At 43.7% G+C, this 21,437-nt stretch overlaps 1 protein-coding gene across 1 annotated transcript in view; it reads right to left on the bottom strand.

Annotated features, from left to right (window-relative positions):
* The window catches only part of tut4 (terminal uridylyl transferase 4), a 22,215-nt gene extending 1,040 nt beyond the window's left edge, over positions 1-21,175 (bottom strand). Inside the window, 19 exon segments of the mRNA XM_053323051.1 lie at positions 193-296; positions 387-444; positions 905-1,008; positions 1,409-1,495; positions 2,000-2,150; positions 2,875-3,479; positions 4,190-4,364; positions 4,466-4,636; positions 4,638-4,661; positions 7,416-7,535; positions 8,815-8,941; positions 9,567-9,636; positions 9,781-9,832; positions 11,248-11,336; positions 11,538-11,715; positions 13,698-13,814; positions 15,200-15,351; positions 15,846-16,460; positions 21,089-21,175. Coding sequence (XP_053179026.1) covers positions 193-296; positions 387-444; positions 905-1,008; positions 1,409-1,495; positions 2,000-2,150; positions 2,875-3,479; positions 4,190-4,364; positions 4,466-4,636; positions 4,638-4,661; positions 7,416-7,535; positions 8,815-8,941; positions 9,567-9,636; positions 9,781-9,832; positions 11,248-11,336; positions 11,538-11,715; positions 13,698-13,814; positions 15,200-15,351; positions 15,846-16,380 — 2,919 coding nt within the window. The 5' untranslated portion in view covers positions 16,381-16,460; positions 21,089-21,175.
* Between the last annotated feature and the right edge of the window lie 262 nt (positions 21,176-21,437).

Here is a 21,437-nt window from a genome sequence, read left to right as displayed (position 1 = left end):
CCCTTCCTTCTTTCCTTTCCTCCTTTCCTTCCTCCCTTCCTTCCTCCCTCCCTTCCTTCTTCCCTCCCTCCCTCCCTCCCTCCCTCCCTTCCTTCCTTCCTTCCTTCCAACAGGAGGGTTAAAACAAATAAAAGTATCGCTAATCAGCTTAAGTAGTAGATAAACTGGTATGAAGGTTTTTCTGTTACTCACCAGGGTGTTATAGAGGCTGATGTCTCCCTCTAAACCGCTCTGTCTGTGTTCAAACTTCACAATAGGCACTTTAGCTGTTGTGATCGGCAAGATGTTCCTCAGACCTGCAACACAACCGCTCAGGGTGAGTCCGTCACACGTTGAAAAAACATCACCGACTTTATGCAGAGATAGTCAGTAAAACATTAAATCACCTGCGTGCTTCTTTAGCACTTTCGAGAGGCCTTCGATGATCTCCTTGCAGTTCAGCTTCTGTGGATTTCAAAATAAGAGTTGGACAGTGGGTGAAAAGAAGGGTCACGTCACATATTAGATGCATGAAGTTTTAGAGAGCTCTACATCATCAGTGTGATCATTTTTTTTACCTGAGATCAGATACATGTAGTACACAGATAAACCAATGCAGTGTTGAGTTAATAAATATTTCGTATCTTATTTTATTATATTATTTCCTGTTGAAAATGTGTATATTAAATGAGATGCAGCAGGTATAAAAGCTCATTTATCTGTACTGTATCATCATCATACATAAAAAGTTTAGTAGATGCTTTACACAGCAGCTATAAAGGCTTTAAACAACATTGTATAAATATGTTTTTGTTAGTTTAAAAAAAACATGCTATAAAAAACAAACTGTAAAAACCTCCAGATGTATTAAATATGATACAAAATAAAACTCAGTGTGTGTGTGTGTGTGTGTGTGTGTCTCTACCTCTGCGGTCTCGTGACCCTCCAGAGTCATGCAGATGTCGAGGTCACTGTCGCGGAAACCGAAGCCGTTCTTGGAGGAGCCGAACAAGCACAGCTGAGCTTTATCTGCGGATTCAGACACAGAAAAAAAACAAAAAAAACTAATTTCAGTCCCGATTATAAAAAACACACATTCTGTATCATTATTGGAAAGTCTCACATAAAAACGGTCTCATATTTTATTCTGACTGATTCTACTTTGCTGCACATCTTCTCAACAATTTCTGCACATTTCACAATAAAAGCCCTGCAGGGACAACGCTAGGTCTCATAAACAGCTGGAAGACTTTTACTTTGAAACATGCACAGGAAGCGTTAGGTTTGAATTGACAGTAAAACAGCAGAAAGGGAGAAAACAGGAAGTTCGGCTAAAATGTGGTAAAAACATTGAATAAATCCAGTTTTTTCTCTTATTTTGTAGGAACGCTGAATTTCCTCGTCTCTTGTATCCTATGTTAACACTCACCGTTGTACTCCTTCCTGATGAACCTCTCCAAACTGGCGAGGATCTGCTCCCGCTTCTGCTGCTCAGGGTGTGTCGGTGACAATTCATCTAAAAAAACAACAGAGCACAAATTCAAATCACACAACGCTGATTATAAGTTTTTGTTTGTAGGTCAATGACGTGTCTTCTTCCTCCCTACTTTCCATCCTTCCTTTTCTTCCTTCCTCCCTCCTTTCCTTCCTTTCCATCCTTCCTTCCCTCCCTTCTTTCCATCCTTCTTCCTCCCTCCTTTCCATCCTTCCTTCCCTCCCTTCTTTCATCCTTCTTCCTCCCTCCTTTCCTTCCTTCCTCCCTTCCTTCCTCCCTCCTCTCCTTCCTTCCTCCCTCCCTCCCTCCCTCCTTTCCTTTCTTCCATCCTTCCTTCCTCCCTCCTTCCTTCCTTCATCCCTCCCTCCTTCCTTGACTCGAAGACAACAGGAGGGTTAAAGGCATTATTAGTATAAGTCCACTTAAATACACTGTAGGTGATAAAATATTTAATATCTATCATTCTTTTGTAGTTACACCATTTGACATTTTCAGGAGCCTATAATTAGTGAGTACAGTACATACAGTAGCACAGCTTGCAGAGTCCGTCCAGGATGTCTCTGAAGCGGTCGTTCATCGGGGGCAGAGGCTTCAGCTCGATCTTCTTGAAGTCTTCGGGACACTCGTCCTTCAGGTGACCGTCTCGTTTGCAGATGCTGCACACGACGGTCGGCGGCTGGAGAGAAACTCACCGTTAGACCGAAAGGAAGGAAGGAAGGGAGGAAGGAAGGGAGGAAGGAAGGAGGGAGAGAGGGAGGAAAGGAGGAAGGAAGGCAGGAAGAAAGGAATGAAGGAAGGAAGGAAGGAAAGAAGGAAGGAAGGAAGGAAGGAAGGAAGTGAGTAAGGAGGGAGAGAGGGAGGAAAGGAGGAAGGAAGGAAGGCAGGCAGGAAGGAAGGAAGGAAGGAAGGAGGGAGAGAAGGAGGAAGGAAGGAAGGCAGGCAGGCAAGCAGGCAGGAAGGAAGGAAGGAAAGGAAAGAAATAAGGATGAAAAGAGGAAGGAAATAAGGAGAGGAGGAAGGAAAGGAGGAAGGAATGAAGGAAGGAAGGAGAGAAGGAAGGGAGGAAGGAAAGAAAGAAGGAGAGAGGAAGGAAGGAAGGCATGAATGAAGGAAGGAAGGAAGGAAGGAAGGAAGGAGGGAGGGAGGAAGGAATCTAATGACTTTTAAGATCTTTGTACTCTATATAATACATTATGAGACATATAACAGTAATGATGATGCAAAAGAAGGATTTTACTGCTGTGGTGGTTTGAACTATAAAACTATAATAACTCAGACTTTGGTCTTCTTTGGGTCATTTAGGGAAAGTTACAACGTTTGTGACATTGACCCGTTTTGATTTTATAGATTTGATAGATTTGCATTATGACTGTTGGTGAAGAAAAAAAGGTTAGGGTTACCTTCCCGCCGGTGAAAATCATCTTATCGAACACATAGTGCAGATCCTCCGACGCCACCGTCCCCTCTTTATCTGAAACACTGTTCTCCTCTTCTTCTTCTTCCTCCTCCTCTTCGTCCTCCTCCTCCTCATCATCATCCTCCTCCCCCTCCTTGTCACTGTCCAGCAGGCCGTTGGGGGAGAGGGAAGCCAGCCTCTCGGTGGCCGGTTTGCTCCTCTCGCTGAGGCTCAGGTCCGTGAGGCCGGCGTCTAACATCTCTTCATCCTTCTCTCTGGACGGATCCGAACCATCGTCGTCCTCGCTCTCTCTCTCCTCCTCTTCCTCCTCGTCCTTCGACCTCTTGAGCCCGCTCCGACTTTTCTCGCCTTTACCGTCGCTCTCTTCCACGCTCGCCGCCGCCGCCGCCGCCGCCGCCTCCTTCTTCTCTGCTCTGTCCATCTTGGCGCCTTGCTTGCCGGACTTCCTGCCTCTCTGACGCCCCGCCGCTCCTTTCCTCTGAGGGCAGGCGAAGTACTTGTAGGCGCTGCGGAAACGCTCCTGGATGTACTCGAACACCATTTGGCTGTTCAAGCTTCGCGCCACGTTCCTCTTCAAGGCGAAAGGATCTGAGAGGAAGAAAAGAAAAGAGAGACACACAGATTCAGTTTGTGGCTCTAACACTGACGTTAAGGGCTGCTCAATTCATCGACATTTGATCGTGATTATGATTTAAGGGCCAAACGATCTCAAAACTAATAAAATTGGGGAGAAACTCCTTCCCTCCTCCCTTCCTTCCCTTCCTCCTTCCTTCCTCCCTCCTTTCTACCTTACTTCCCTCCTCCCCTTCTCCCTTCCATCCTTCCACCGTCCTTTCCTTCCATCCTTCCTTCCATCCCTCCTCCCTTCCTTACTTCCCTCCTCCCCTCCTCCGTTCCATCCTTCCTTCCTTCCATCCTTCCTTACTTCCCTCCTCCCTCCCTTCTTCCCTCCTCCCTCCCTTCCTTCTTCCCTCCTCCCTTTCCTTCCTTCCTTCTCTCCTCCCTTACTCCTTCCTTCCTTCCTTCCTTCCTCCCTCCATCCCTCCCTCCCTCCCATCGTCCTTTCCTTCCTTCCTTCCCCTCCCTCCCTCCCTTCCTCCCTCCATCCCATAATTCCTCCCTCCCTCCCTCCATCCCTTCCTTCCATCCTTCTTCCCTCCCTCCCTCCCTCCCTCCCTCCCTCCCTCCCTCCCTCCCTCCCTCCCTCCCTCCCTACCTTCCATCCTTCCTCCCTCCCTCCCTCCCTCCTTGACAACAGGAGGGTTAACAGAAAACCATAAACGTATCTCTTCACTCACCTTCGATAGCGAGCCTGCGTCGGGGCCAGTTCTTCGCCTCCCGTGTGAGGAGCTCCTTTAGGCGGATGCTGATGATGAACTCTTCCAGCGCAAACTCCAGAGTGTAGAAACGCAGGAGCTCCAACCACAGCTGACCCAGCAGCACACCTTTACCCAGATCCAAGGTGAGGCGGCTCTTTAAGAGGAAACGACAAGAGGAAAGTTTTAAAAATCAACACTTTTCCTCCGTAAAAGTTTGATTTTAAATCTGAATCACAGCTGAAATGCCGGACTCACCAATCCCTCCGAATAGTGACCCTCGTCCATTTTCCTGTGCTCCGGTTTGGGTCTTCCTTCCCCTCTGGCGTCGTTGCGGTTGTCCCCTCGCCCCTCGTTGGAGCTCGGAGCTCTGTGCTCCCACCGGACGAACATGTCCAAGGAGATTCCAGTCAGGTGGTACTCGTCCACCGCGTTTCAATTCGAAGCCTTCGATCTGAAAGAGGAGAGAGACAGGAAACCGAAAGCTCCGTCACGGTTCTATCGTCATGTTTTTGTTGGAGACTTAAAGCGTCATACGCACCATTACGTCTATCTTCCTCCCTCCCTTCCATCCTTTCCTTCTTCCCTCCTCCCTCATTTCTTTCCTTCCTTCCTTCCTCCCTCATTCTTTCCTTCCTTCCTTCCCTGCTTCCTTAATTCCTTACTTCCATCGTCCCTTCCTTCCCTCCTCCCTCATTTCTTTCCTTCCTTCCTTCCTTCCCTCCTTACTTCCATCCTCTCTTCCTTCCCTCCTTCCGTCCTCCCTCATTTCTTTCCTTCCTTCCCTCCTTTTTTCCTTCCTTCCTTCCCTCCTTACTTCCATCCTCCCTTCCTTCCCTCCTTCTTACCTCCTCCCTCATTTCTTTCCTTCCTTCCTTCTTCCTTCCTTCCCTCCTTACTTCCATCGTCCCTTCCTTCCCTCCTCCCTCATTTCTTTCCTTCCTTCCTTCCTTCCCTCCTTACTTCCATCCTCTCTTCCTTCCCTCCTTCCGTCCTCCCTCATTTCTTTCCTTCCTTCCCTCCTTTTTTCCTTCCTTCCTTCCCTCCTTACTTCCATCCTCCCTTCCTTCCCTCCTTCTTACCTCCTCCCTCATTTCTTTCCTTCCTTCCTTCTTCCTTCCTTCCCTCCTTACTTCCATCCTCCCTTTTCCCTCCTCCCTCATTTCTTTCCTTCCTTCCTTCCCTCCCTCCTTCCTTCATTCCTTCCTTCCTTCCCCCTTACTTCCATCTTCCCTTCCTTCCTTCCCTCCTTCTTCCCTCCTAAGCTCCGTCACGTTCTAAACATCGAACGTGAAGATTAGTGGCTCAATTTCGAAGGTGCTCTGTGAGGGATCTCATGAGACCACGCAGTATTTCAGTGATGGCGTGAGATTTCGACGATGTTTACAGCTTTAGCAGTCGGAGCAGAGTAAAAGCCATGTAAGGAGGGAGGGAGGGAGGAAGGAGGGAAGCAAGGAATGAAGGGAAAGAAAGAAGGAAGCGAGGACGGGAGGAGGGAGGGAGGAAAAGAGGCAGGGAGGAAGCAAGGAAATGAGGGAGGAAGGAAGGAAGGAAGGACGGAAGGTAGGAGGGAGGGAGGAAGCAAGGAAATGAGGGAGGGAGGGAGGAAGGGAGGAAGGAAGGAAGGAAAGAAGAAGGAAGGAAAGGAGGGAGGAAGGAAGGAAGGAAGGGAGGAAGGAAGGAAAGAAGGAAGGAAGGAAGGAAGGAAGGAATGACGGAATGAATGAAGGAAGGAAGGAAGGAAGGAAGGAAAGACGGAACGAAGGAATGACTGAACGAAGGAAGGAAGGAAGGAAGGAAGGAAGGAAGGATGACACAAAGGTTAATATTGGGGTTTTTTAGTGTTATTTTAATAAACTCCTGGTGTACTTACAAACTTTCCAATGCATCGATTTATGAGTAAAGACCTTATTTATTTGTACTACTGTAGAAGTTTGATAACCGTCCGGGCATTATTAGTGGGGTCATTTACCAGATACACAGGTGGTCTAACACAGAATTAGGTGATACTTTATCCTGCGTGCTTTATAAATGTCAAAACAAACTGGGTCAGTTTTAACTCAAGAGGACTAAAGTCGCTCAGCCGACAGGAAGTCAGCAGGAGGGCAAACTGTGACTTTTACCACAGCGGCTCATAAATCAAACGGCTCTCCTTGTGCAGGTTTGAGATTCATTCTTTCCTTTTTTTTCTGCAGACACATCCTGTACGGAGGCGTCGACGAACCTGAAGGCTGAAACTGCCGCTTCACATACGAGACCGTCGAGACTCACTTTACATGCGATGTGAGGAAACCGTGGTTACGTGGGTGATCGAGGAACACGGCAGTAACCTGGTTACTGTAAATCTGTGTAAATGAACAGCGGGGAGAACAAGTATATGTACAGCAGTTCAGTAAGTTCCTCCTTCCTTTTCTTCTCTCCTTTCCTTCCTTTATTCCTTACTTCCCTCCTTCCATCCTTCCACCGTCCTTTCCTTCCTTCCTTCCTTCCTTCCTCCCTCCTTTTCTTCCTTCCTTCCTTACTTCCCTCCTCCCTTCCATCCTCCTTTCCTTCCTTCCTCCCTCCTTTCTTCCTTACTAGGAAGGAAGGAAGGGAGGGAGGGAGGGAGGGAGGAACGGAGGAAGGAGGGAAGGAAAGGAGGGAGGAAGGAAGGAAGAAAGGGAAAGAAAGAAGGAAGGAAGGAGGGAGGGAGTAAACAAGAAGGAGGGAGGGAAAAAGGAAAAGAGGAAGGGAGGAAGGAAGGAAGGAAGAAAGGAAGGGAGGAAGGAAGGAAGGGGGAAGGGAGGAAGGAGGAAGGAAGGAAGGTAGGAGGGAGGAAGGAAGGGAGAAAGGAAAAGAGGAAAAGAGGAAGGGAGGAAGGAAAAGAAGGAAGGAAGAAGGAAGGAAAGGAGGAAGGGAGGAAGGAAGGAAGGAAGGGAGGAAAGAAGGAAGGGAGGGAGGAAGGAAGGAAGGAAAGAAGGAACAGTCAAAACAGACGGGGTCAATTTGACCCGGGAGGACGACACAAAAGGTTAATGTTGTTTTTTTTTTTAGCTTTATATATCGGAGGCCAGACCTTTTATATTAGTTTCCATTAAAAGAGGACGATGCGCCACCAAACACAGGAAGTAGAAACAGAAGTTGTAGGAGAAGTTGTGCGTCACTGCTTCCTGTCACATGATGACATGTTGGGGTGTGTCAGTGGATAAGCGGGGGTCTTGTTACCTACCCAGCTGCCCAGGTAGACGGGGAGGATGGGCTGCTTCCTCTGCTGCAGGAAGAAGATGACCATGAGGGCGAAGGAGTACGAGGGGATGCCGCCTTCAGCCTGGCAGTCGATGTGACACAGCTGCAGAGAGGAGAGATATGGGTCAGTGATAAATAAGAGTTGGCAAGTTGAGACATTAAAAAATATCAAAACAGTTTTAAAAGCTGCATCAGGTTTGTTAAAATGTACTTTTAGTATTTCTGTTGGTTTTATAATCATTGAAATGACATTTGCACCATTTTTTAACCAAAAGTAAGACTGAATGCTCCTGAAAATGTCAAATGGTGTAACCACAAAAGAATGATAAATATTAAATGTTTTATCCACCTACAGTGTATTTAAGTGGACTTATACTGATCCTTCCTTCCTTCCTTCCTACCTTCCTACCTTCCTTCTGTCCTTCTTTCGGTCCCTCCCTTCTTTCCTTCCTTCTTTCTCCCTTCCTTCTTTCTCCCTTCCTTCCTCCTTTCCTTCCTTCCTTCCTTTCCTCCCTCCTTCCTTCTGTCCTTCTTTCAGTCCCTCCCTCCTTTCCTTCCTTTTTCCTCCTTCCTTCCTTCCTTCCTCCCTCCCTCCCTCCTTTCCTTCCTTTTTCCTCCCTCCTTTCCTTCCTTCTCCTTCCCTTCCTAACTTCCTTCCTTGACTCGAGGACAACAGGAGGGTTAAATAAATATAAATGTTTCCTGGTCTCCATGGTTACCCAGATTAAATGTAATATTTAGAACAATAGTATTCCATTAGCTTTATTTAATATAAAAGTTATAATGTAAGATCATGCCAAACTAGTTGATATGGTGTTTTATTGACTATTTACTGTTTTTAAGCAACGTTCAATTATTTGGTACAAAGTTTTTATGGTTACACCACTTAGACATTTTTACCATAATCCTCTAATATATTCTCTCAAAATGGATTAAAAGCAGAAATTTGATGCTGAGTCCACAAAAAAAGAATGTGTGCAAGTTATTCATACGTTTATTTTCACATTTTAACCTTTCTAAATTTGACTAAACCACATGAAACCCACAACGCTAAACAAAGTCGGTGTGAAACTGCTCTTTGTTTTCGTTCCTTCTCTTTCTTGTTGTCACTTGTTCTGTCTCATTATCAGCTCGTCAGTCGACCGTGAAGCACTTTGAACTACAGTAACCTATGAAAGCGTGAATGTTGCTTTATAAATAATCTAGAGTCAAAAGGATGAAGGAAGATAAAGTAAAGCCCTCTGAATCAAACGTGGGATTTGTTATATTGAGCTGGAGAAAATCAACTTTTTTTTTTTTTACATATGCATTGTGTTGTATTGTGCTTCATGTCTCAGACAGAGGAAGAGTAGCTGTTGCCTGGGTAACAGTCGCAGTCTTACCCTCGCCCAGTAGCGGAAAGCCAGCACCAGTGGGACCAGTCTGGGTTCCAGTTTAGCCAGGGTTGCCAGGTGATTGGTGGTGAGACAGGCGACGTCGTTGCCAGCGCTCACTTTGCACATCAGGCCACTGCGAGGGTGAACAGAGGAGGAGGAAGAGGAGGAAGACAGCGATGAAGAAAATTAGATAAAACTCTAAAATGTTAGATTGAATCCAGCCTCCTGCTGCAACGTCTCAGTGTGTTTAACCTTTGTGTCGTTCTCCCGGGTCAAACTGACACCGTCTGTTTTGACTGTTCCTTCTTTCCTCCCTTCCTTCTGTCCTTCTTTCCTTCCCTCCTTCCTCCCTTCCTTGTGTCCTTCTTTCCTTCCCTCCCTCCTTCTCTCTTTCTTTCCTCCCCCCTACCTTCCTCCATCCCTTCCTTCCTTCCCTCCCTCCCTCCCTACCTCCCTCCCTCTCTCCATCCTTACCTCCTTCCTCCTCCCTCCCCTTTTCCTTCAGTCTTCCCCCCTTCCTTCCTCCTTTCCTTCCTTCTTTCCCCCTTCCTTTCCTTCCTCCCTTCCTTCCTTCCTTCCTTCCTTCTGTCCTTTCCTCCCTCCCTACCTTCCTTTCTTCCTTTCCTTCCTTCCTCCCTTCTGTCCTTATTTCCTCCCTTCCTTCCTTCCCTCCCTCCTCCATTCCTTCCTTCCTTCCCTTCTTTCTTCCATCCATCCATCCATCCATCTATCTAAAACACACTTAGGTCATCACTCACTTGCTAACATCCCGACAGAAGACGGCAGGAACTTTGGCGTGAAAGTCCGACTCAACCTCCGAAAATTCAGCTGAGAAAAGAAAGACAGAAGGAGAAATTTAATAAATCTAATGTTCAAATACTTTGCAAATCTAATTACAGACAAAACTACGTAACACAAAAAAATCATACGAGTCGAGGAAAGTTTGAAACAGAGACACTACACGTCACTTACGGCTGTTCTTGAGGATTTCCAGCACTTGAATTAAGACCTCAGGTTGTGTCATCTGGACAAAAGGCAAAAGAAAGAGAGAGAGAGAGACCCGAAACTTTACTGCTGATGTTTTTTTACTGTTGAAGCTCTGCTAAAAAAAAGGCTAGACTGCAATAAAGAACAATATTTGGAATAAAAGTGAAATGTCAGAAAATAAATAAAGATAAAGATAATAGTAATAAATAAATAAATAAATAACTAAATAAATAAAGATAAAATAATAATAGTAATAAATAAATAAATAAATAACTAAATAAATAAAGATAATATAATAATAGTAATAAATAAAATATAATAATATAAATAATAAATAAATAAGTAAATAAATAAATAAAGATAATATAATAATAGTAATAATAAATAAATAAATAAATAAATAAATAAATAAATAAGTACAAGTATAAGACAAAATTACAAAAATATGTAACATGAGTAAATGTATATTTATTTCTATTGTCTAAAAAGATTAAATTTTTTATTTTTTATTTTATTTGAATTGTTTCATTCATTTTGAACACGAGAATAAAAAGGGTTGGGAAAGGAGTCGGAAGATGTAGCTATAAACTCCTTCTCCCTTTCTCACTACTCCTCCATTTAGCTCATATGTAATTAATAAAACTAAAATTCATTTACAACCTAAATATTCAACCAGGTGTCACAAAAATAAAGTAAAACCTTCCTCATTCATTTACCAATTAAAAATAGCTTTAAAAAAAATAGGTACACAGGATGGAAGAACGGAAGGAAGGAAGGAAGGAAGGAAGGAAGGAAGGAAGGAAGGACAGATGGATGAAAGGAAGGAAGGAAGGACAGATGGATGAAAGGGAGGAAGGACAGATGGATGAAAGGGAGGAAGGAAGGAAGGAAGGACAGATGGATGAAAGGGAGGAAGGAAGGACAGATGGATGAAAGGGAGGAAGGAAGGAAGGAAGGTCAGATGGATGAAAGGGAGGAAGGAAGGAAGGACAGAAGAAAGAAAGGGAGGAAGGAGAGAAGGAAGGAAGGAAAAGAAAGTAGGGAGGAAGGAGAGAAGGAAGGAAGGAAAAGAAGGTAGGGAGGAAGGACAGAAGAAAGAAAGGGAGGAAGGAGAGAAGGAAGGAAGGGAAAGAAAGTAGGAAGGAAGGACAGATGGATGAAAGGGTTTTGAACACGAGAATAAAAAGGGTTGGAAAAGGAGTCGGAAGATGTAGCTATAAACTCCTCCTCCCTTTCTCACTAATTCATTTACAACCTAAATATTCACCAGGTGTCACAAAAATAAAGTTAAACCTTCCTCATTCATTTACCAATTAAAAATAGCTTTAAAAAAAAAAAAAAAAAAAAAAAAAAAAAAGGTACATAGGTGAGTTATATATATATATATGTTAATTATTGCTGCAATAAAAGCTCAACGATCGTTTCCTGTGTTTGGACGTGAAGCGAACTTACTGTGGAAGGGTAGGTGACGTCGATGTTGATGTCACTCGTCTTGAAGGCAAATCTTGTGAGACAGGAACCGTAGAGGCGGAGAGAGCAAGCTGTGAAACCAAAGAAAGAAAAAAAAGAAAAAAAGAAAAAGGACATGGTAAAAAAAAAAAAAAATGCTGTGTGTGGTGGAACATCAGAAACTAGTAAACTGTGGTTTCTAGATCAGTTTAGCAGGATGTTTTCTTTCAAGGCGTTTCCTCTTTGAAACTACTCGCTGATGAAATCTCAAAATCTCAACGACGTGCACGAACCTGAGAGGTGCTTCTTTATGATCTCCTCCATCCTGATCACCATGGCCTTGCGGATTTCAAAGTCCTCCTCGGAGATGCCGTGCTCCCTGGCCGTCTCCATGACCGAGGCGTCCACGGCCCTCAGCTGGGCGGGGGAGGGGGGCGGCAGGGCGCGCAGCTCGTTCTCCTCCTGCTTTTCCTGACAGAGAAGAACCAGTTTTTTTATTTTTAGAGAAAGACTTTTAACTTTTGTGTCATCCTACCGGGTCAAATTGACCCCGTCTGTTTTGACTGTTCTTTCCTACCTTCCTTCTGTCCTTCATTCCTTCTTTCCTTCCTTCCGTCTGTCCTTCTCTCTTTCTTTCCTTCCTTCCTCCTTTCCTTCCTCCATCTCCCTTTCTTCCTTCCTTCTGTTCCTCCTCCCTTCCTTCCTCCCTCCCTCCCTCCTTTCCTTCCTTCCTTCCTTCTGTCTTTCTTTCCTTTCCTTCCTTCCTTCTGTCTTTCTTTTCTTCCTTCCTCCCTCCCTCATTCCTTCCTTCCTCCATCTCTCCTTTCCTTCCTTCTTCCTCCCTTCCATCCTTCCTTCCTTCCTTCCTTCCTCCCTCCCTTCCATGCAGGGTATCTGCATGATTCTCAACTTAAAGACCGTGTAAAGTGAATTCAGACATTTTCTTCTAAACACATTAAATAGGTCATAAATGTATTTCTAAAAAAGGTGTAAAAAGCATTTCAACCATTTAGATTTGAATTGTGGAGCTAGGCTTCACAAACTGTGTTTCAACATTTCTGTGTTCAGGATTTAGTGATTAGCATAAACCCGCCCCTGCTGCTGTAGAGGTATAAATACATTCAGCACACACTACTACTACTACTACAGTCTACAGTTAGCCAGTTAGCTGAGTTAGCCGCCGAGCTAGCAGTCGAGTTAGCCACCAAGCTAGCAGCCGAGTTAGCCGTTGAGTTAGCAGCAGAAAGCTCTCAGACCTAGCGTCCATGTTTCTGGCAGAGGTGCTGGCTTTGATTGACAGGTGACATTTGGTAGGGGGCGGGGTTTCAGCGGACTCGGCGGGCACTCCCACAGCGTTTGGGAGCAGAGAAAGAGGCTGATTTTTACACTGATTTTAACTTTGAAGCCTAATTTCATATATTTGGTATTTTTTTTAATCATTCAAATTTGGCAGGGTGGTTAACAACACACTTTTCTGTGGTATGTCAAACTCAGAACACATATTTACCTGTACCAGGAAATTATAACACAATTTCTACAGCAGGAAACAGTTAAATTATAATACAGTAGACATACACACACATGTACAGTAAGCGGAAATATCTGACGGCATGACAACGGAAATAAATAATAATACCTGAGCTCAGCCAAAATCGGCGGGGGGTTTCCTGGCTAAACAAACTTCCTATTTTGCTCCATTTAACCTGCGTTTAGGTGCAATTTTCACACGCTGCTTCATGCCCGCCTCACCCACCAGGTCGGAAGAGGAATAATAGATGTAAAGACTCAGCCCTGTTATTATCTGAGCTGTGTTATTTTAGCGTTGCGCTGCTGTCTGGACCCTCACGCTTCTTCTAGCTGATGCATGTGTTACTGCAGAGGTGTCAAACTCATTTTCATTCAAGAAGAAGGAAGGAAGGAAGGAAGGAAGGCAGGAAGGAAGGAAGGACGGAAAGAAAGACAGACAGACAAAGGGAATGAGGGAAGAAAGGTAGGAAGGATAGACAGATAGATGGAAGGAAGGAAGGAAGGAAGGAAGGAAGGAAGGAAGGAAGGAAGGTAGGAAGGAAGGACAGATGGAAGAAAGGACAGATGGGAGGAAGGAAGGACAGATGGATGAAAGGGAGGAAGGAAGGAAGGAAGGACAGATGGATGAAAAGGAGGAAGGAAGGAAGGAAGGGAGGACAGAAGGAAGAAAGGGAGGAAGGAAGGAAGGACAGAAGAAAGAAGGAAGGAAGGAAAAGAAGGTAGGAAGGAAGGACAGATGGATGAAAGGGAGGAAGGAAGGAAGGACAGAAGAAAGAAAGGGAGGAAGGACAGAAGGAAGGAAGGAAAAGAAGGAAAGTGGGCCGGATTGGACCTCTCGGTGGGCCAGTTCTGGCCCGCGGGCCGCATGTTTGACATGTTACTGGAAATGTTACACTATCTATCTAATATCCAAGTTTCATACAAACCATTATGTTCTTCTTGTGTCTCTTCTCCTTGATGTGTTTGTGCGCTCCTTGGATGTTCTCAATGTGCACAGAACAGAGCTTGCATAAGTATTGGTAGTTGGGGTACTCGGGGGACTGCTGTGGGGGGGGGGGGCAAACAGAGGAGGGGAAAAATCAGTTTGTGCAGAATTACAAATGTTTTTCACAACAATTTCTCAGCTGGAGGAAAAATCTGGGATTCATTCATCTGATCAGAAACAAAAGCACTGACTGGTGATTATTACTGGGCTTTTTGGGGGCAATACAATCTTAAACATACAGAATATAGGTACATAAATACACATTTTTTTGCAGTAATCCTTCAAATGTGGTTATCAAACACTTGTTGTTGATGTTAAAATGACATCAGTGCACTAAAACAGTAAACTTCACTGGCAATTTAATATGTATACATGAAGACAAAGGGTCAAATTTACATATTTTTATAAGAAATATCAGATGGCATTAACATAAATACCGATATATATCTGTGATAGGTCAATATCAGCCAGTCGATATATCAGTCGGGCTCTACTGGTGATGATTTTATGGAGGCAGACAGATACAGAGGTCTAATTGTTGGTTTTTCATTTAATAGCTGACAGATAGATGAATTTATGTACCAACTTCCTCCTGCTAATGTTGGACACGTCACAACAAGTAGTGACTTGAAGAAGAGACTCCTCAGCACCAGACTGTTATCCTAAAGCCTAAAGACTAAATGACTTTATTTTATATTCCTGAGATCGGCTCATGAAGCTTGTTTCGGCTGAAGCATAATTTTTTAAAAGAAATCTTGTTTTTATTGCTGTAAACTGATTCAATCTAATTTACAGTTTTATATAGTTTAGAGTGTTATAGTTCCCTTTTTATTGGTAACTACAGGCGCTGGTTGCATACCTGCTAAAAAAACAATGGCAGCAACTAACAATTATCTTAATTATTTATTATTGTAATTGTTATTTTCTTGATTATTGAATTAATCCTCAGTCTATTAGATGAAAAGAAGATTGAAAAACTTCCACAACAGGTTCTCAGAGCCTTATGTGATGTCTTAAAATGTAAAATTAACAGCAATATAAAGCAAAGAAGAACAACGCATAATAATGTTACTATATTTTTTACTACTATTGTTGTTATTGCTTGTGTACACACTATTAATTTGATGATCTTTCTATTTTTACTTGCTGCTGCAATCTTGAAAAATTTCCCCACAGTGGGACTAATAAAAGGAATTATCTTATCTTATCTTATCTAACACATCCTCACTGTTGAGAAGCTGAGCCCGAAAAGAGTTTAATGATTAAACGATGATTAATGTCCTTCCTGTTGTCTAATGGTTCCAGCACAATAAAGGAGAGGTCACCATTCACTGGAGAGCTTTGAATAAAAATGCAAATCACAGACACCTACGGACTTACTGCAAACTACCAGCTCCTCCCAGAGTTTGCCGTGCATGAGGAGTAAGTGTGTTGCTCTCTTACTTTCAGCAGTCGGTGGATGTAGTCTCTGTAGAGGCGCTCCTCTGCCTGTCGGAGGCCCAGCTGCTGCTCGGACAGCGGCCCTTCCTCCAGGACGAGCCTCGCCTCTGTCCTCCGCTCGACACACTGATGCATCAGTGCTGCAAGTTTCACCCCTACTGACAAATTAAAGACCGTGTAAAGTGAATTCAGACATTTTCTTCTAAACACATTATGTAGGTCATAAATGTATTTCTACAAAAGGTGTGAAAAGCATTTCAACCATTTAGATTTGAATTGTGGAGCTAGGCTTCACAAACTGTGTTTCAAGATTTCTGTGTTCAGGATTTAGTGATTAGCATAAACCCGCCCCTGCTGCTGTAGAGGTATAAATACATTCAGCGCACACTACTACTACTACAGTCTACAGTTAGCCAGTTAGCTGAGTTAGCCACCGAGCTAGCCGCTGAGCTAGCAGCTGAGTTAGCAGCCGAGCTAGCACCCAAGTTAGCAGCAGAAAGCTCTCAGACCTAGCGTCCATGTTTCTGTTAGAGATGGTGACTTTGATTGACAGGTGACACTTGGTAGGGGGCGGGGCTTCAGCGGACTCGTCAGGCACTCTAAGTAAAAAAAGATGCAATAATTCATGAATAAATAAACCCTAACCCACCATGAGACTTTTCCTTTGCTGGAGCAGCAGCGGCGAAGCTCTTGTCCGGCTCAGCGTGGCCTCTCTCGGGTGTACGAGGCACCACAGGAGAGTTGGTCTCTCTGTTTGCCGAGGAGCTGCTGTCCGCCGAAAGAGTCTCGAGTCTGGAGCGTGCGTCTGCAGCGTGCGCCACCAGCTGCTGCTGCTGTTGTTGTTGTTGTTGTTGTGGGCCTGCCACTTTTCCTTTGCCTCTCTCACCAGAACTAGTTCTTCCAGTTAGTCTCGTCAGCCGGGAGGATCGCCCTCTCCTCTTGTCGGTGGTGTCTGTGGAAGTCTTGCCTGGCCCGCGACTTCCATGGACGCCTACGTTGTGCTCATCCCTCGCGGTGGCGGCAGCGGCAGTGGCAGTTGGGTTTTCTTTGCTGCGGCTGCCGGCAGACTTGGCGCCCTCTCTCTGAGCGAGAGCCTCTCTGTTCGACTTCTCGTTGGGCGACGCTTTGGCTCCTCGGGGCTGAGACTGTTTGACTGATTTCACTGGACTTCTGGACCCATCCATCCCTCCTGTCGTGCTGCTCTCGTCCCTGGCGGAGTCAACACCACGGCTGAGGATGAGCAGGGAGGCAGGCTACCTAAAGTCTGGGTTTAAGAACAATAGACAGTCATTGTAATAGTTTTACCAATTGAGATGAAGCTAAATAACCAGATGCATGCAGTCCTTGCTGTGTATGTAACTCAGCTTTTTGAAGAGTTACAGCTGAAATAACTGTTCAAAAATCGATTAACAGATTAACTGATCATGAAAATAATCCTTTGTTGCATCCCTGATACAGCGCTTATCACATCACTGCAACTTTTAGAGCTGAAAAGTGAAGTCAGGTGTCCTTGTGGGCAGTGAGAGAGGTTTTTCCCTCTCTGTAATCATTCCTCCTGTTCATACTGACTATTAAAAGATCTCCTTCAAATGTGCTTTCAGTGTTAAGTGATGGAGGGCAAAATCCACATTTAGTGCAAAAATACATTTAAAAGTAGAAGTGAAGCTTTTGTTCAGTTTCATCAGTGTGAATTAGTCATATCTAGTAGATATCTGACACATTTACAGTGTTTTTAGCATCAAATCTCCTCTTAGTGTTTCCTGTTGAGCTAAAAACACTGTAACGTTGAAACATAGAAGATGAAGATTTGACTCATTTGGACGGCTGAGGCTTCATATTAGCTTCAGATCAACTTTTAAATACATTTTTTACACCTTCCACGCAGTCATTTAAAAGGTTTATCTGATGCTTATATGAAGCTCCACCTGCACAGCGACACACCTCCATTATCAGCCTATCATCTTGCAGCTGTCTTTTTAAAACATCTCTCTCTCTCTCTCTCTCTCTCAGTGTGTTCACGCTACTGTCATGTGCCCTTCATCGCCTCGTCATCATCATCACTTCATCGGCCTCGTCAGCCTCCCGCTACTTAATTACCACCTCATCATCTGTTATAATAATAAAACGGTTATCTTCCACCTTATCGTCTCTTATCTCGTAGTTACCTTTGACTTTCATTCACCGTGTCTCTCCTGACTGAACTTCACACGGAACGATCACAGCGAAGAAGAAAGGCCTGTTTCAGTGTTTATACGGACACGTATATGATTTATGACTGAGACACGAAAAACTGTGAACTGGCCCTTTAAATCAGAAATGAAGGCTGAAGACTTTTGTTGTACTTAACCCTCCTGTTGTTCTCCCGGGTCAAATTGACCCCATCTCTTTTTGACTGTTCCTTCCTTCCTCTTTCTTTAATTGTTCCTTTGTTCTTCCCCTCCTTCTTTCCTCATTTCCTTCTTTCCTTCCTTCCTCCTTACTCCATTCCTTCCTTCCTTCCTCTTTTCCTACCTCCTTACTCCATTCCTTCCTTCTCTCTTTCCTTCCTTCCTCTTTTCCTACCTCCTTACTCCATTCCTTCCTTCCTTCCTTCTCTCCTTCCTTCCTCTTTTCCTACCTCCTTACTCCATTCCTTCCCTTCTTCCTTCCTTCCTTACTCCTTTTCTTCCTTCCTTCCTCCTTTCCTCCCTCCCTCCTTCCTTACGCCTTTCCTTCCTTCCTTCTTACTCCTTTCCTTCATTCCTTCCTCTTTTCCTCCTTACCCCTTCCCTTCCTTCCTCCCTCCCTCTTTTACTCCTTTCCTTCCTTCCTCTTTTCCTCCTTCCTCCCTCCCTCTTTTCCTTCCTTCCTCCCTTCCCTTCCTTCCTTGACCTGAGGACAACAGGAGGGTTAAACATCTTTTTACATCGCCTCGTGTTTGTCTTGATGCCCGGCTGAGTCGCCCTGTTGTTTAAACGGGCTCAATAAATAACCTCGCCTCACCTTATCTTCAAACACAAACACAGCTCACATGAACAGGTGTCATGGCCGAGACTGTTTCCACCTTCAAAATAACGAGTCCCTCACGTTGCCCACCAGCGTCGGGGGTTAATTTCGGGTATCGTTTGGTTTTGTTTTGTGTTATCACGGAGATGATGATATTAGGATCAGGGTTTAGGGTTTTTTTGGGTTAAGGTAGGAGGAGAAGAAGATTTGGGTTTTGGTTTAAGTAGTGACTAGAGCCTGATCCATACTGGATTTTGGGGTCGATTCCCAAAATATTAAGGAGTGAAAAAATGACAATATTGATATATCAACCCATAATTTTATATATAAAGTTAAATCAAATTATTTTTTGTGTGTGTGTTTTTGTTCCGTATTATTTTTTGTGTATCTTTAAAATCTTAAAAAAGGAAATATACCTCTAAAGTATGTACATATTTATATAATTTGTTTACTTTTAATAAATATATCTATATCTAAGTATATACACAGAATATAGATGAATATACACTTTACCATGATCCCTTAAAACACTTGTGACAAAGATGTGTAATAAAGGCATGACAGTTTGCTATTTGATGATAAACTTTATTGTATAAAATGACATAAAAGTAAAACTACACTGGGAATTTAATAATTAGAAATAGCTATAACTAACTAAACTAATTATAACTAACTAAAAAATCATGCACATCTATATTAAACTGGAATTAAGACAATTAAATGCTGCCTATATAAATAAATATCAGCACATGTAGGCCGATACCGATACATAGGGTGAAAGGTCAATATCAGCTGACCCATACATCGATGAGGCTCTGCTAAAAACTCTGTTATGTCATTTTAATTTATACAGTACAGGTCAAGACGAGAGACGCACCGATACCGATACCTGATACCCGACACTGTTGTTGAATTAATAAACTGTGGAACAAACTGAAGCCATCAAGCTCGACTTACACAGTTACACAGTTTTATCTTCTAATCTTATATTATTTGTCTGTTTCTTTTTCTATTGTAACCTAGTTTTAATCCAGTTTTTTATTAAACTTAAATCAACTTATTTTACTTTTATTTTGTCTATGAGTCTATGACTAATATTAATAGCAATGTGGCAACTGGCAACTTTCAGCCAAATGAGTCACGGTTGCCCATAGCGACGCCACACAAACAACATATCAGTGTCCTCCTAAAACTTTTAAATCATCTTTTCTATACTGACCTTTTACTTACCTACTAAAAAAAAAGAAAAAAGACTGATGACAAAGATTGTTTACTGTATTTATATAGTATTTTATTTTATTTATTTGATCACTTTCCACCTTTACGATGCTACTTTTTTTTCACCCCACTTACCTTACAGCCAAAAAACAAACAATTGCCTATAAATAGTGTGTAGCTTTAGCCTATCTGGTGCTTTTACACAGTTAAAAAGTGGCCCACATTCAACGAGTTAACCCTTTTGTGTCACACACAATATGTCCAGTTTGTGGGTAAAAGGTATTGTGTACAAACTGTGTCACATGGCCAGCAGCGACCCAGCGGCTATTTAACTTGTGACCCATCGGTGTTTGGTAAGCAGTGTTGAAAAATGTGAAATTAAATTAAAATTTTGATGATGACAAAAAGGAGGTTACATCTGAAGTCACACCTTTAAGATTTTACTCAGGAGGGTTTGTTCCCTCATTTTTTAAATATTTAACATGTTACTGAATACATATATTGCTCTTTTTAATTCTTTGAAAATCGTTTTTTTTTTTTAAATGATTGCTGTTTAAACCAGGAGGGGTCAAACTCATCTTCATTCAAGGGATGGAAAGACAGAAGGAAGGAAGGAAGGAAGGAAAGAAAGTGGGCCGGATTGGACTCCTCAGAAGGCCGGTTCTGGCCCGTGGGCCGCATGTTTGACACCCCTGCTTTAAACCAAAACACTGTGGTCCATTAAAAAGAAGGAAGGAAGGAAGGAAGGAAGGAAGGGAACAAAGACAGAAAGAAAGAAAGAAAGAAAGAAAAGTGGTCCGGATTGGACTCCTCAGCAGGCCGGTTCTGGGCCGCAGGCCGCATGTTTGTGACCCCTGCTTTAAACCAAAACACTGGTAACATTTCTACACGTTACACCAACAGCAACAACAACTTCCCAAACAGGAAGTCAAATAAAAAGCATCGACTGGAAGAAACTCTCTCAATCAAAACCTAAAATACATATCGTGTATTTTAGGAAAGGTCTCTAACCCTACCTACCCCGGTAACTACCCCGGGGTCTCTAACCCTAACTACCCCAGTAACTACACCGGGGTCTTTAACCCTAACTACTCCGGTAAAAACTGCTCCGGTACCTCTAACCCTAAATACCCCGGTAACTACCCCGGGGTCTCTAACCCTACCTACCCCGGTAAAAAAAACTACCCCGGGGTCTCTAACCCTAACTACCCTGGTAAAAACTATCCCGGTAACTACACTGGGGTCTCTAACCCTAACTACCCCGGTACGTACCCCGGGGTCTCTAACTACCCCTGGTAACTACCCCCGGGGTCTCTAACCCTAACTACCCCGCTAAAAACTACCCCGGTAAAAACTACCCTGGTAACTACCCCGGGGTATCTAACCCTAACTACCCCGGTAACTACCCCGGGGTCTCTAACCCTAACTACCCCGTTAACTACTCCGGTAACTACCCCCAGTAACAACGCCCGGTAACTACCCCTGGTAAATACCCCGGTTGTCCCTGGTAACTACCCCGGTAACTACCCCGGGTTGTTGCCCAGCTAACAGCTAACAGGGGTAATAAATAACACTGGGGCTCCTAGTTACCACAGCAGCAGCAGCAGCAGCAGCAAGTCTTTAAACACACAGAAACAGAAAATAAAACTTAACCGTTAGACTACACAGACCAAACGGCTGTTAACTTACCTTCTCTGAAACTGAGTGCAGTTGTGATGATGATGATGGGTTTGATGTTTATAGTGAAGTTGTCTCCATGGTTCTGCTCTACATGGTGTTTGTTTAAAAGGCCCTCAGCTCTAAACAGCGGCCGCCATGTTAATGCATCGCCCCGCTGCATTGTGGGAGCGACGCTGATGCTGACAGAGGGGCGTGAAACGTGATGCCTTCAGGTAACCCTCGGAAAACAAGGTAACGAGATGCCTTCAGAAGCCCCTCGGAAAATAACTTTACAACGTGCTGCCTTCAGGTATCCCCTACGAAAAAATATTTATATTTAACGTTAACTACAGTATTCACGTTTCTTTTTTCTTTTTTT

This window comes from Scomber japonicus, chromosome 7, assembly GCF_027409825.1.
Source record: "Scomber japonicus isolate fScoJap1 chromosome 7, fScoJap1.pri, whole genome shotgun sequence".
Lineage (NCBI taxonomy): Eukaryota > Metazoa > Chordata > Actinopteri > Scombriformes > Scombridae > Scomber > Scomber japonicus.
Note: the sequence above shows the minus strand (reverse complement) of the source record. Positions and strands in the feature narration are given on the sequence as shown.